The sequence below is a fragment of the Erythrolamprus reginae genome, chromosome 1, assembly GCF_031021105.1.
Source record: "Erythrolamprus reginae isolate rEryReg1 chromosome 1, rEryReg1.hap1, whole genome shotgun sequence".
NCBI lineage: Eukaryota > Metazoa > Chordata > Lepidosauria > Squamata > Dipsadidae > Erythrolamprus > Erythrolamprus reginae.
The window spans coordinates 310,023,720-310,038,688 of record NC_091950.1 but is presented as its reverse complement, the minus strand read 5'-3'; the positions used below and the strand labels follow the sequence as shown (position 1 = coordinate 310,038,688).

The window sequence follows — 14,969 nt, the reverse complement described above, 5'->3', positions numbered from 1 at the left end:
ATCCAAGAGGAAATTATGGTTTCTTTCGGGACCATGTGCTTTTATTATAAAACCATATTATAATAAAATATATAAAAGCTCAGTCATACGAAGGATCATCCAGCTAGTTATTAGCGTTATCATATTGCCAGTAGTTATTATACATTCACTATTAGCAAGACTGTTTCTAGTCTACAAGATCCAAGAAATTAGTTATTTCTATTCCAATGTGACATCTATAGGTTTAACCCCAGTTGTCAAATGTTCCACTGAGAACTTTGCTGGACAAATAGATCTTTCTACCAAACTGAACATTTGGTATCATAATAGATCTATTACACTAATGTTTCCCTTTTCTCTTTTAACTGAACATTGTGCAAATAGTGAAATATAAAATAAAGAATTGTGTGATTGTAATGAAAAGGGTACTTTGGGGTGATGTTTATTGCTTTACCCAGAACTTAAATAAGAGAACTGGCGTTTTTTTGTTGTACATCGTACATTGATGCTAATTCCCACCCACCCCTCCATGGACTACTATAACTGATGAAGGAATAGTTCATGGAACAATTTGATAGTATTTTTACTGACTGAATTTGCAGCTTACTTGTTTGAAGATATGCTCAGTGGGCAGGCACACAGCTGGCAATCATCAGCTTGTCCTTTAGTAGCATCGCCATAGAAACCAGGAAGACATCTATCACAATATCGACCACCTGTGTTGTGCTTGCAGTTCTAAACAGAGAGAGAGGGGAAAAAAAAAACACAAAACATCCTTTTTCAGTGCATCATAGAATACTAGGTTTTAAAAGTAACCTAACATGGTATGGAATCCCTTAGGGCTCAAATTTATTCTTTGTTTCCATCAAAGACTTCAAACTTTGTACTATCCACAATAGTTGGAAAACCAATATATGACTCAAGATCACCTTGTAAGTCAGATGGCTGACTTCATTTGTATTGAGTTTCTCTAGCCTAATATTATAACCATCATCTTCCATACAGAAAATTGAAGTGGCATCTGTCAGATCCCTCCCTTTTCCCCTGCCCTAGTAGTTAACTATACTTTTCATGTTGTCTTAATGAATTCTAATTCACGAACAACCTGGCTCAGGATATATTTCAATAATTATGCTAATTGATAGCATGTATACAATATTCAGTAGGGATTAGGTACCAGGGCATTGGCTTATTTTCTTATTTTACTGACTGCTGCATTGCCCAGTGACAGCCCTTCCGAAACTCCTTTATCTCACAGCAGGAGAGGTATTGATTCTGGAGACTTAATAATTCATTTTCTTAAGTTTTCTTTCTTGCAATTGAAGATACTATTGCAATACTATCTGTTAAAGAGCATTAAAATTGTTGGGGTTTTATATATCTTTTCTTATATATCTAATATTAGATTTGTTTACTGTTATATTGTTTTTAATTATTATTGTGAGCCGCCCCGAGTCTTCGGAGAGGGGCGGCATACAAATCTACTAAATTGAATTGAATTGAATTAATATGCTATTTTTACTTTGTACATTCCCAATTCTGATAACTTGATGCTTTATTTTTGGATATGACATGACATAGTTCCCGAAAAATGCTACTCTCCCATATGTGAAACCCAGCTCAAAAAATGCCTGCATTAGGAGAACAAACCAGTACATTAAAAAAAAAACCTGGATAAAATTGACAAAAGATAGATCTAACAGGTTTGCTGTTCCATGATTGAACTTGAGAAATATGAATAAAAGAAAATGACAGCTATATTGTTTCATTATTCTACTGCTCCAAAGTTCCATATTCTGAACTGCAACTAAGGAGCCTCAAGTCCATATTTAACCATATGGCTCATTAGATGACTTACTCGCCATCTGTCAGTTTACAATAAGAGGGTTGCTGTTGTGAGAAGAAAAATGAAAGGTAACATAAAGCTGCAAGGAAAAGGTAGCTGGTGTTGCTGTTACAAATCTAGACTGTAAAAATCCAGGCAACAAAGAGACACTTCCATTGATTGCTTGATTATTTCATCTTTTCAGTTTAATTGAAATGAGTTGATGTGGCACACATTTGATTAAAAATATCATAGGTAATCCTTAACTTACACCCATTTATTCAGAGAATGTTTGAAGTAATGGCAATGCTAAATACAATGACATGACAGATCCTTAAATTTATGGTATGGTTGTGAGTATATCAACACTCTTGCGGTTGCTATTTAGGCGTAAATGCAACTGACATGCAATTACATTGATTGCCGTGTCTTGAGACAACATGATTGTTTGTGACCTTCCCAAGCGGTTTATGGCAACCAAAGTCAGTAAGCTTAGCAAACTAGTTTGCAATTGGCTATCATGTGATGACTTACTTTATGACCACAGAATAAAAGACCATGTACACCTAACATAATGATTATACTACTTAATGATGAATTTTCTGGTCCCACATGTAGCAATAAGTTGAGAATTACCTGTCATTTCAAAACAAGAAAGAGCAATCCTAATGACCACTCAAGGTAACAACCAACAGTATAAAACAAATACAAAATTCAAATCCTTTAAATATTAAACTCATCAGAATTACATGACTTCCAATGAAGCTGGCATCTGTATGCAAATCCATAGTTAGTCAATTCATATGCCAGCTGTTGCTTTTACTGGTGGGAAAGAAAAGAAAAAGAAGAGCAGGAACCAAGCAAGAACTGAATCTGTTCAAAAAAACCCCAACTAGTAATATATACAATCCTGCTTAGAGAGATTAATTATTATTAATTATTAAGACATCTGGAGGAGGAAAAAAATAGGTGCGACTATAAATTAAGCAAAACAAGATAGAGGAAGAAAAGGACATCAATAAATGAGGTCTCCAATTTTAGTTTTAAGATGCCTTTGAGAGGAAGCAGAGGGCATTGAAATTAGACCTTTTGTATCCAAGAATCTCCAAAATCTAAAATGAACAATGATGATTCCCTATTTTTTAAAAATGAAACATCGATAAATCCTCTCATTGGAAATAAAGGAAACTAAAAAAAATTTCTAGATGACATAATACTGCTAATAGTTACTAATATAATACTAAACTAACTTAACTTACTAGCACTGGCATCCATCAAGAGCCACCATGGCACACTGGTTAGAATGCAGTACTGCAGCTAATTCTGCTGACTGCAGACTACCATGAGTTTGGCAGTTCAATTCTCACTAGTTCAAGTGAGAATTCTTCCAAGGTGGGTAAAATGAAGACCCAGAATGTTGGGGCAATATTCTGATTCTGTAAACCACTTAGAGAGGACTGTAAAAGTACTACGAAGCGGTATACAGTGATCCCCCGATTATCGCGAGGGTTCCGTTCCAAGACCCCTTGCGATAATCAATTTTTCGGGATGTAGTGGTGCGGAAGTAAAAACTCCATCTGCGCATGCGCGCCCCTTTTTCCATGGCCGCACATGCGCAGATGGTGGAGTTTGCGTGTGGGCGGCGGGGAAGACCCAGGGAAGGTTCCTTCGGCCGCCCAACAGCTGATCTGCTCCGCAGCGCGGCAGCAGCGAGGAGCCGAAGATGGGGTTTCCCCGTTGCCCAGGCAACGGGGAAACCCCATCTTCGGCTCCTCGCTGCTGCCGCGCTGCGGAGCAGATCAGCTGTTGGGCGGTCGAAGGAATCTTCCCTGGGTCTTCCCGCCGCCCAGGCAAAGGGGAAACCCCAAGATCGCTTGCCGCTTGCCCGTTCAGCCACCCGCCCGGCTGCTCGCTTGCCCATTCGCCCACCCGCCCGGCCGCTCCGCTTGCCCGTTCGCCCGCCCAGCCGCTTCGCTTGCCCGTTCACCCGCCCGGCTGCTCGCTTGCCCGTTCACCCACCCGCCCGGCCGCTCCGCTTGCCCGTTCACCTGCCCGCCCGGCTGCTCGCTTGCCCGTTCACCCGGCCGCCCGGCCGCTCCGCTTGCCCGTTCACCCGCCCTCCCGGCTGCTCGCTTGCCCGTTCACCCGCCCGGCCGGCCGCTCCGCTTGCCCGTTCACCCGCCCGCCCGGCCACTCCGCTTGCCCGTTCACCCGCCCACCCGGCTCCGCTTGCCTGTTCACCCCGCCCGCCCGGCTGCTCGCTTGCCTGTTCACCCGCCCACCCGCCCACTCGCTTGCCCGTTCACCCACCCGCCCGCCCGCTCGCTTGCCCGTTCACCTGCCCGCCCGGCTGCTCGCTTGCCCATTCACCCGCCCGCCCAGCTGCTCGCTTGCCGCTCGAGAGCAAGAGGGGGAGAGATAGAGAAAGAGAGAGAAGGAAAGAAAGAGATGAGAGAGGGAGGAAGAGAGTGTGAGAGAGGAAGAAGCAAGATAGAGAAAGAGAGAGAGAAAGAAAGATGAGAAAGGAAGGGAGTGACGTCATCGGGTGGAAAAATCGCGATATAGCGTTTCGCAAAGATCGAGATCGCGAAACTCGGGGGATCACTGTATAAGTCTAAATGCTATTGATATCTGTCAGATGGCTCTGGCTCTATCCCTGCTTCTGACACAGAGTATCCATCAACGTCTTCACCAGATTCCAAGACGGGCTCAATTTTTCTCCCCAACCTCCTCATCCTCCGAGTCTACCACCAGCTTCTCTGGGCAGTTGGCAGGTCACAACACATCTGGTAAACTGCTTAGAGAGGGCTGTAAATCACTGTGAAGTGGTATATAAGTCTAAGTGCTATTGCTATTGGGGAGGAGTTCAAAGAGTTCAGAATAACAAAAGCAATGCAGTCCCTCTTTAATGCACATCATGACATTGTAGGAACATATGAATGGGGTGGAACTTGTGCTGTGGCATTTTATTTGACAAAAGCAAAATTTGATAAAAGCAAAAAATGTTGGATGCCCACAGTTACTAGAAATGTGAGTGAGAAAAAACGTATCAGCCTAATTTACAAAATCATAAAATTGTAGAGTTGGACTTCTGTAGTCCAACCTTCTGTAATGTGCAGAAAGACCATTTAAACCATCCCTGAACCATAGCCTGGCCATCAAATAGCATCCTGCCACAATCACAAGTACTCTTGGTGATTCACAAAAGGTTGGCTAGCCTGGCCATCAAATAGCATCCTGCCACAATCACAAGTACTCTTGGTGATTCACAAAAGGTTGGCTAGCCTGGCCATCAAATAGCATCCTGCCACAATCACAAGTACTCTTGGTGATTCACAAAAGGTTGGCTATATGAACATGGCAACTCTCTATGTCAGGAGTCCCCAATCCCTGGTCCATGGGCCGGCACTGGTTCTCAGCATGCCAGAAACCAGGCCGTGCAAACAAGTGAAGCCCCATTTGTGGCATTCGGGCAGCATACAAAACCAGGTCCCTCATATCTCTCTCCACAGAACTGGTCCTGGTACCCAAAAGATTGAAGGCCGCAATGCTGCTGCTCTATGTTGATACCTTTAAGACCCTACATTGCTCTGATTATCAAAAGGAAGACCTTCCCCTGTACATATCTGCCTCTCCAACCAGATCAAAGAGGGTCAATTCAGAAGTTGGTGTTTTCAGTTGTGGGTACATGGCATTTCTATCTTTTGGTTTGCACCTTTTCTATTACTTTTTACAAAAACATAGAAACATAGAAGATTGACAGCAGAAAAAGACCTCATGGTCCATCTGGTCTGCCCTTATATATCTTAGGTTGGATATATGTTTATCCCAGGCATGTTTAAATTTAGTTACTGTGGATTTACCAACCACATCTGCTGAAAGTTTGTTTCAAGAATCTACTACTCAAGCAACTAAACAATGTCACTTGGCGGGACCCAGGGGAAAGGCCTTCTCTGTGGTGGCTCCGACCCTCTGGAATCAGCTCCCTCCAGAGATTAGAACTGCCCCCACCCTCCTTGCCTTTTGTAAACTCCTTAAAACCCACCTCTGCCGTCAAGCGTGGGGGAACTGAAACATCTCCCCCTGCCTATGTAGTTATTTGTGTATGATATGATTGTATGTATGTTTTTATATATTGGGGTTTCTTGTTTTTTAGACTTTGTAAATGTATTATTGTTATTTTAGATTCTAACTATTAGATTTGTTATTATATATTGTTTTTATCATTGTTGTAAGCCGCCCCGAGTCTACGGAGAGGGGCAGCATACAAATCTAATAAATTATAATAATAATAACCTACTACTACTTATATATTTTGGTTGATCTTAAATTGACATTGGTAGCTACTCCGAGGTTCAGAAAAGACTACAAGTAATGTAGTCAGAAATGAATTAAAACAAGCACACAAAATGAAAACAAAAAGACTTTACAAGAACTAAGGTCCATGAATGGTTTTGCATGCTCAAGGCAGAATGTGTCTATAGTGTAATATAACCAAGCAGCTTCTAGCTTGTGCTACTGTAGCTATGGAAGAAGTCATCACGAACATTACAATGACACCGTGAATGTATAGTTCTGCAGTGTGCAACAGTCTGTTGGGATCAAAGAGCTTGCAAGTTATTCCAACATGTATACGGGAGGTAGGCTTTTTCATATAGACTTCCTCTTGATCTGCGATCTTATTATGAATAAAACTGTCAAAGAAACATATTTCAGTTTCTTTTTAACTATATTTCAAAGCTAAGGAAGATTCAAAAGAGGTATCAGTAAATTAGCTGCTTAAATTATCTGTTGTATTACTGAAAAACATGATGAATAGTAATGAGAAGTCCAAAAGGCGCAATACGACTTAGTTTGGGCAAAAAAAAATATCACTTTGATGTGGTGTGCCTTTTTACCTTTCTCAGTCTTCCGTCTTTCACTTCAAAAGTCTTTATGATCTAAATTGAATTGCAGCATTTAATAGCCTGTCTGGGCACCAACCAATCCAAGTTAACTTACAGCCAACAGAAAATAGGTTTCCAAGGTTTAGACAGTGTGGGATTTTCTCTGATACAGGTTGTGTTTGAACACTACAGTAAACAGGACAGAGAAGCATTGTAAAACTGCAGGTAAATATGACACTGCAGACAGATATAGTGCTGAAGATGCTGTATGTTCCTAGTTCCAGTCTTTTCCTACCTAGTTGTCCCACATTAAGTTGTTTTGTTGGTAACATTAGTACAGAAAACTAATTATAAAATTAAACACTGGCCAAATAAATACTGCTATCCTCGCACCGACACACAAACTGGGAGGAAAGGTTTTGGATTGTACTCCATTTGGGAAAGCAGATTCCAGGTATGTTAGCCTTGCACCTTTTACCTCTGTCCAAAGCCAAATCTCAATTTATAAAAATTAATATTTGTTACACTACACTAACGAATTGTGTAGGGAAATTTTAAGAGTTTAAAAATTGTTTTAATAGTTTATAGTTTGTCATGTAAATATTTCTATAATAAATATAAAATTAATATTGAATTATTTCAGGCATTCATTCATGAAGGTACATTTTCAAAAATCCAGAAGTTTAAAATAGCTTAAACTGCAGGATACGTAGACATTTCATACAAAGAGAAAACAGGAAGGACAATGGTATTTCAAATGACACCTTGTATTGTAAATCCACTGCATTTTTATTTAACTTTTTCCTTGAAACCTTTCCTTGAGAAGAACAATGCCGAGTTGGTTCAAATACTAGAGGGAATCTGGAATATGATATCCCATTCAACTGGCAGTGGCTCAAATTGAATTTCTGCAAGACTAATGAAATGAGAAATGTTGTTTCAAGCTTCATGCCATGTCAGACAATATAAAACTAAAATGCCCTTGAGTTAATCAAAGCAGTCTATTCAGCGTAATTTACACAGTCAAAATAACCTAGTGAGCAGGCTGGAAACACTGGCACTCTGAGTATTATTATTCTGACTCATAAATGCATTTAATTCTGAATTAGTAGGCAGCTGTAAGATTTATGCATTCAATCAGGAAAAGGCACCTTTCCATGTAGCCTAAGCCATGTTTCCTTCCCAATCATTTTCTTTCATAAGAATTTTTATATTTACTGAGAATTACAATTATACCCGCATGACATATTACAATAGCAGTTACTAATAATTTGCCACACCATTCTATATGTTAACGAAATCTCACAGTACAGATAGAACATTGTACTGTACACCAGAAGCTTTTGTAAAGTATTTTCTTTGCTATTTTAGATAAGGACTATTGCTGTCAGATAAATATCAACAGTCTTCTTGCTTACCCTTATATAGTGATACCTCGTCTTACAAACCCCTCGTCATACAAACTTTTCGAGATACAAACCCGGGGTTTAAGATTTTTTTGCCTCTTCTTCCAAACTATTTTCACCTTACAAACCCAAGCTGCCGCCACTGGGAATCCCCGCCTCCGGACTTCTGTTGCCAGCGAAGCGCCCGTTTTTGCACTGCTGGGATTTTCCTGAGGCTCCCCTCCATGGGAAACACCACCTCTGGACTTCCATGTTTTTGCAATGCTGCAGTGCAAAAACGGGCGCTTCACTGGCAACGGAAGTCCGGAGGTGGGGTTTCCCAGCGAGGGGAGCCTCAGCGAAATCGCAGCATGACAAAAACACGGAAGTCCGGAGGTGGGGTTTCATTCCATTCGCCTTGCCATATAGTAATGCAGATCACTTGACCATGAAAGCAACTTCAGACAATGCTGGCTCCCTTAGCTAGGATTTAACCATATGGTTTCACAGAGATGAGCACTGCCTCGTAGGGTTGGACACAACTTAACATGAGAAACGTTTACTTTTTTTTTGTCAACATCTCTCAAGTAGTTTATTTTTATTTATTTATTTATTTATTTGTCGTACAAATATAGTATTGTATTGTAGTATGTTTAACATAATATAAGAATAAAGTAGAGATAGAAAAGATAAAAAGACATTAGAACACAAAGATGCACTTATGCACGCCCTTTACAGACCTCTTAGAAAAGGGGAGCGGTCTATTGTAGATAATGTAAGGTTGAAGTTAATTCAATTGCAAAATTATCCTGAACTGTCAATCGGTACTTACCACACACTCTCCTGTGATATCATCGCAGGACTCTGCATGACCAAAACAAGTGCATGGTCTACAGATTCCACCAACGATAGTGCCGTTAACTCGCCTATGTCCTGGCCAGCATGACTAGAAAAAAAGAAAGAAAATAAACATTAAAAAAATACAATAAAGAATGTTAAAGAAAAAAATTGCAAGGCACCACTAACATATGCAAGCAGAAGACACTTGATAAGATAATTCATCCCTTTAGTATATAGCCGTGATGGTGAGGCCATATCTTCTGACACACGAGCCATTGCCTTAGCTGAACTCCAGCACATATGTGTGCCCTGGCCATCTGATTTTTACCTCACAGGGAGGATCTGAGAGCATGTTTTCTGCCTCCGGAAGGTCTCCGGGGGATGGGGGAGGGCACTGCCCCCCAGGCTCTAATAAAATCTCTGGAGCCTGGGAAGGGTAATAAACTGGCCTTACGGGCCCACTGGATGTCAGGAAATGGAAGGGGTGTCATGCACACATGCATGGCGGTAGGGCAGCGCAAGGGGCTCGTGCATGCGCAGGGGACAGGGGGCATGGGGATATCAAATTATGGGCATGGGCACATGTGGACATGTGATATTGCTGGCTGTACCCCACAAATGTGTACCTTTGAGCAATATTGATTTTCTAAACAAAGGTAAGCATAATGTGCAGTTTGGATTTAGCGATTTTGACTTGATTTTGATGTCCTGATTGGCTGGCGACTGTGGCTGTATTTTTAGAGGCAAAATAATCACAGACTGGACTCCTGCCTTTGGAATGAAGTGTTCTGAAAACCTAATCTAGTGCAGGTAGTCCTCAATTTACAACTGTTCATTTAGTGACTGTTCAAACAGCACTTAAAAAAGTGACTTGTGACCATTTTTGACACTTGAAACTGTTGCAGCATCCCCATGGTCACATGATCAAAATTGACCTTGGAATCATGTGTTCCCGTTTTGCAACCTTCTGGCAAGCAAAGTCAATGGAGAAACCAGATTCAGTTAACAAGTGCGTTAGTAATTTAAGAACCATAGTGATTCATTTAACAAATGTAAGCGAGAAAAGTCTTAATATGGAACAAAACCCACTTAACAATTTTCTCACTTGGCAACAAAAATGTTGGGCTAAATTATAGTCGTACATTGAGGATTACTTGTACAGTATATTAGTCTACATAATCTTCTGGCATGTGTGTTGCTCAGTGGATGATGTTGCCAGGCATTCAATGGTTGCATTGATGTATTGGTTTAAATGACAGATAGAGAAAGGTAAAATGACTGATACTCCACCTGTTATTCCACCCAATAAATTAGGCGTTGTTCCTTACCTGAATGCCTATTCTTAGCCGGTGGAATCAGCCTTCAGAATGGGTTTGACCTCGACCAATCAGCTTGTGGAATGAGTCAATCAATTTGTATGCTTGCCAGGATCTGCTCAGTGTAGCCGAGATCTGACGCATCCTGAAGACTAGACTCAAGCATGGCGACTCAGTGCCAAATACATGGCTGAGTGGACTCTCTTATCCAACTTAGAGAAAACAAAAAACCTTATAATACCTAATGTGCTAAAATAAACGAATACACTAATATACTACTGATAATAGTAAGGGATGGGAACTGAAGGCTGGTTCCACCGAAGGAGGAGAGGCGTTCAGGTAAGGAACAATGCCTTTACTCCATCTAGGAGTGGAATCAGCCTTAAGAATGGGACATACCAAAGCAAAGTCTGGAGGGGGGGGGGTGGAGAGTGTCTTATCACTCTGTTAAATGTTCACCACTACTTGCAATAGTCTCCTGCCAAAGGCAGCAGAAGCATAGGAACCAATTCTGTAGTGGCAAATGAACTGAGACGGGTGAGCCCATATGGCTGCTCGACAGATCTCTTCTAAGGATGCCTGTGTCAGCCAGGCGGCTGTGGTGGCTTCTGCTGGAATGTGTCGTGAGGTTCTCAGGAACAGGCAGGGAAGCCACCTCTTGGGCTCTAGAAATGGTATTTCTGATCCAGCAACCTATGGCGGCTCGGTCTCCTCAGGATCTAGGGTAGAAGCCAATGAAGAGGGCTTCTGTCTTCCTGATTGGTCGAAGTCAAACCCATTCTGAAGGCTGGTTCCACTCCAGGATTGTGAACTGCACGCTCTTTGTTCAAATGTTGTGTACAACTGAGAACTTTTTTGATCCGGAATAAACACTAGCATTGCTAAAGCCAAACAAAGACGCTTGTCTCACTGGTATGATTGTCTAGATACTGACCTGACCTGAAAAGGTTGGAGTAAGATTAAAAGAAGTCTTAGCTTGATCTTTTTGCTGAAAAGGTAAAATAAAAGCAGAGAAGTGAAGAATAGAAATAAGATAGCTCGGCATACCAATATGCAGACTGAACAGAGATGGAAAGCAAATTATTGGGAAAAAAGGGGTGAAAGGCAAGAGAAAAGGCATTCTGAGGCTAACACATCAGTGCAATTATTTTGGATTAAAGGTTACAAAGAAGGCAAATTAGCAGGCAAAAAGAAAGCATAGCTGTCAGTCTCTGCATTTCTTCATCATGTCCTGCTTGCATCGGCTTCCATAAGAAATGGTGGGAAGGGGGAGGAAGCTGGGGGGAATTTGGGAGGGGAAAGTGTACTGGAGGAGCACATTTGAAAGAAGGAGGGGGAAAGTTTAGCATCACCATCCCCTGCCTGGTACAGCTATGCAGAGCAGACCTGCTTATCACCAACTCAAGGTCAAAGGCCATTGCATTCCAGATGTGTGACACGTAACAGCCGAAGCACCCACTTGACACCTATGAACACTGGGGATTGGGTGGATGCCTGGTGGGGGGGGATTGGGAGGGTTTGGGGATATTTTGTATATGCTGTCCTTTTTCTTCAGACTTTGCTTTGCTTTTGCTGTGTTCATTTCTTGTCTAATAAAAGTGCTCTTTGAAGCTCCAATGGACTCTGAGTTTTACTTTCCTAGATCCTGAAAGGAAGGGCTAAAAGTTAGGAAGACAGTTTTGTCTACTGGGTATTATGAGAGGTACCTATTCTAAAAATGTAAAATATTTAAGCTTGCATATTACAACAGCTGCAAAGATTGTATTTGCACAGAACTGGAAAAATCCGCAAATACCTGAAGACAATGAAATCATCAAAAAAAATATACGACTGTGCAGAGATGGACAGATTGACAATGGAGCTTAATAATTGAAAAGAATCGGATTATTATGAAACCTGGACAAAATGGTACCAATGGACAAAAAAAGAAACTTAAAAGAAGCATTGAAATAAAATATTAAGAGATTGAAAAGCAATTAAAAGACAATATTGATAGGAATGTATATATGATGTAGATTCATCTGTAAATATGATCAGGTACTTTTTTAAAAAAATGGAAAAACTTAATAAATATATATTAAAAAAAAGTTAGGAAGACAGTGAACGTTCATGAATGTTATCGTTGATTTACAACAGTTGGTTTAGTGACCGTTTGAAGTTACAACGGCATTGAGAAAAGTGACTTATGATAATTTTTCACACTTATGACCACTGTAGCATCCCCATGGTCACATGATTAAAATTCAGATGCCTGGCAACTAACTCATATCTATGATTGGTTGCAGTATCTCAGGGTCATTTGTGATACTCTTTTGCGACTTTCTTTCTTTTTTAATGTTTTATTTATTGTTTTTAACACTTTAAAAAGATATGTATTTACAGATCATTTTGCGACTTTCTGATCAGATTCACTTAACAACCGTGTCACTAACTTAACCATCACAGGGATTTATTTAACAGCTGTGACAACTAAGGTAAAATGGGGCAAAACTAATTTAACAAGTGTCTTGCTTAGCACAGAAATTTCTGCCTCGGTTGTGAGACATACATCAAGTTTATGGCAAATATGTAAATGTTCCTTTGAACATAAGTAGAAACTGGTTTAGAACTTCCTAACACAAGAAAGTCTAAACCTGAACAGCCAGGATAGAATCAAATATACAGTGGTACCTTGGTTCTCGACCACAATTCGTTCCAGAAGTGTGGTCGAGAACCGATTTGGTCGAGTACTGAATTAATTTATCCCATAGGAAATACTGGAAATGGATTTAATTGGTTCCCAGCCCCTTTTGACTCGCTGGGAACCAATTAAATCTATTTTCTTTATTTCCTATGGGATAAAAAATCTGAGGAGCACTATAGTCTAAGCGCTCCAAGCTGCAGGAAGGGTGGGGGCGGCTGCAATACTGGCAGCTTCAGGGGGCTCCTTTCCTCAGTTCTTCGTCTTCTACCTGTAGGCAGCTGCATCAACTTTATCTTACTGGCGGCGGCAACGGCTTCCCTTCGAGAGCAACAGCGCCGGGAACGTCACGTGATGAAGGGAAGCCACCGGATCCATCTCAGCAGTTGCCGTCGCTCCAGCAGCTTGCCTTCATTAGGTGACGTTCCCGACGCTGTTGCTCTCGAAGGGAAGCCACCGCCGTTGCCGCCGCCGGAAAGGAGAAAGTTGGTGCAGCTGCCTACAGGTAGAACATGAAGCACTGAGGAAAGGAGCCCCCCGAAGCTGCCGGTATTGCAGCCGCCCCTGCTGGTAACATTTCGGATAACTAACAAAATTTTCTGTGGCTGTTCGGTATCCGAATTTTTGTTCGGATGCCGAAGGAAATTTTTGCTGAAAATTTTGTTCGATATCTGAAATGTATGACAACCAAGGCATTCGAGAATCGAAGTACAGTGAACCCTCGATCATCGCGAGGGTTCCGTTCCAGGACCCCACGCGATGATCGATTTTTAGCGAAGTAGCGGTGCGGAAGTAAAAACACCATCTGCGCGTGCGCAGATGGTGTTTTTGCTTCCACTGCCGCCCGCCCTTCGCCCGCCCACCCCGTTGCTCGCGCCTGGGGTGTGCGCGCATTTGGGAACTCCCTAGATCCGCTCCCCAGCTGGGGAGCGGATCTAGGGAGTCCCCACCCGCGCGCAGTGCGTTGCTGGGGAAAGCGCGCGCGTTGCTGGGGAAAGCGCGCGTGTTTGGGGACTCCCTAGATCCGCTCCCCAGCTGGGGAGCGGATCTAGGGAGTCCCCACCCCGCGCGCGTTGCTGGGGAAAGCGCGCGTGTTTGGGGACAGCGCGCGCGTTGCTGGGGAAAGCGCGCGCGTTTGGGGACTCCCTAGATCCGCTCCCCAGCTGGGGAGCGGATATAGGGAGTCCCCACCGCGCGCGCGTTGCTGGGGAAAGCGCGCGCGTTTGGGGACTCCCTAGATCCGCTCCCCAGCTGGGGAGCGGATATAGGGAGTCCCCAAACGCGCGCGCGTTGCTGGGGAAAGCGTGCGCGTTTGGGGACTCCCTAGATCCGCTCCCCAGCTGGGGAGCGGATCTAGGGAGTCCCCACCGCGCGCGCGTTGCTGGGGAAAGCGCGCGCGTTGCTGGGGAAAGCGCGCACGTTTGGGGACTCCCTAGATCCGCTCCCCAGCTGGGGAGCAGATCTAGGGAGTCCCCACCGCGCGCGCGTTGCTGGGGAAAGCGCGCGCGTTTGGGGACTCCCTATATCCGCTCCCCAGCTGGGGAGCGGATCTAGGGAGTCCCCAAACGCGCGCGCTTTCCCCAGCTGGGGAGCGGAGCTGGGATGTCCCCAAGCGCGTGCCGCCCACCCGCCCACGCCGTTGCTCGCGCCGCCGCTGGGGTCTTACGGGGGCAAGAGGGGGAAGACCCAGGGAAGCCTCTGCCCGGCGGGGAAACTCCACCATCTATGCATGCGTGGAAGGGCACGCATGCTGCAGATGGTGGAGTTTACTTCCTGGGTTGAAAACTTCGCGAAATAGCCCTTTCGCGATACTTGAACACGCGAAAACTCGAGGGTTTCACTGTACCACTGTATTGTATTGGTTCTGTTGTGGTTGGATCACAGACAACTCCTTTAATCACAGACTCTGAAGAGGAGGAACTGGAGCCATCTGAGCATCATAGGCCCATGTGTCTGTCAGAGGAGTTGGATAGTGAAGGTGAGGAAGGGATGGAGATTAAGGGTCCTGCAGAGAATATAGAACACCCCAGCTAGGGCCTTGTCTGTGTCTGATGAGGA

The 14,969-nt window shown here is 43.2% G+C and overlaps 1 protein-coding gene across 1 annotated transcript in view; it reads right to left on the bottom strand.

Annotated features, from left to right (window-relative positions):
• LAMA2 (laminin subunit alpha 2) overlaps positions 1-14,969 on the bottom strand; it is a 528,196-nt gene that overhangs the window by 221,300 nt on the left and 291,927 nt on the right. The window contains exons 16-17 of the mRNA XM_070733489.1: positions 8,908-9,021; positions 587-714 (exon numbers count right to left, since the gene is read on the bottom strand). Coding sequence (XP_070589590.1) covers positions 587-714; positions 8,908-9,021 — 242 coding nt within the window. The remainder of the gene's footprint in view (positions 1-586; positions 715-8,907; positions 9,022-14,969) is intronic.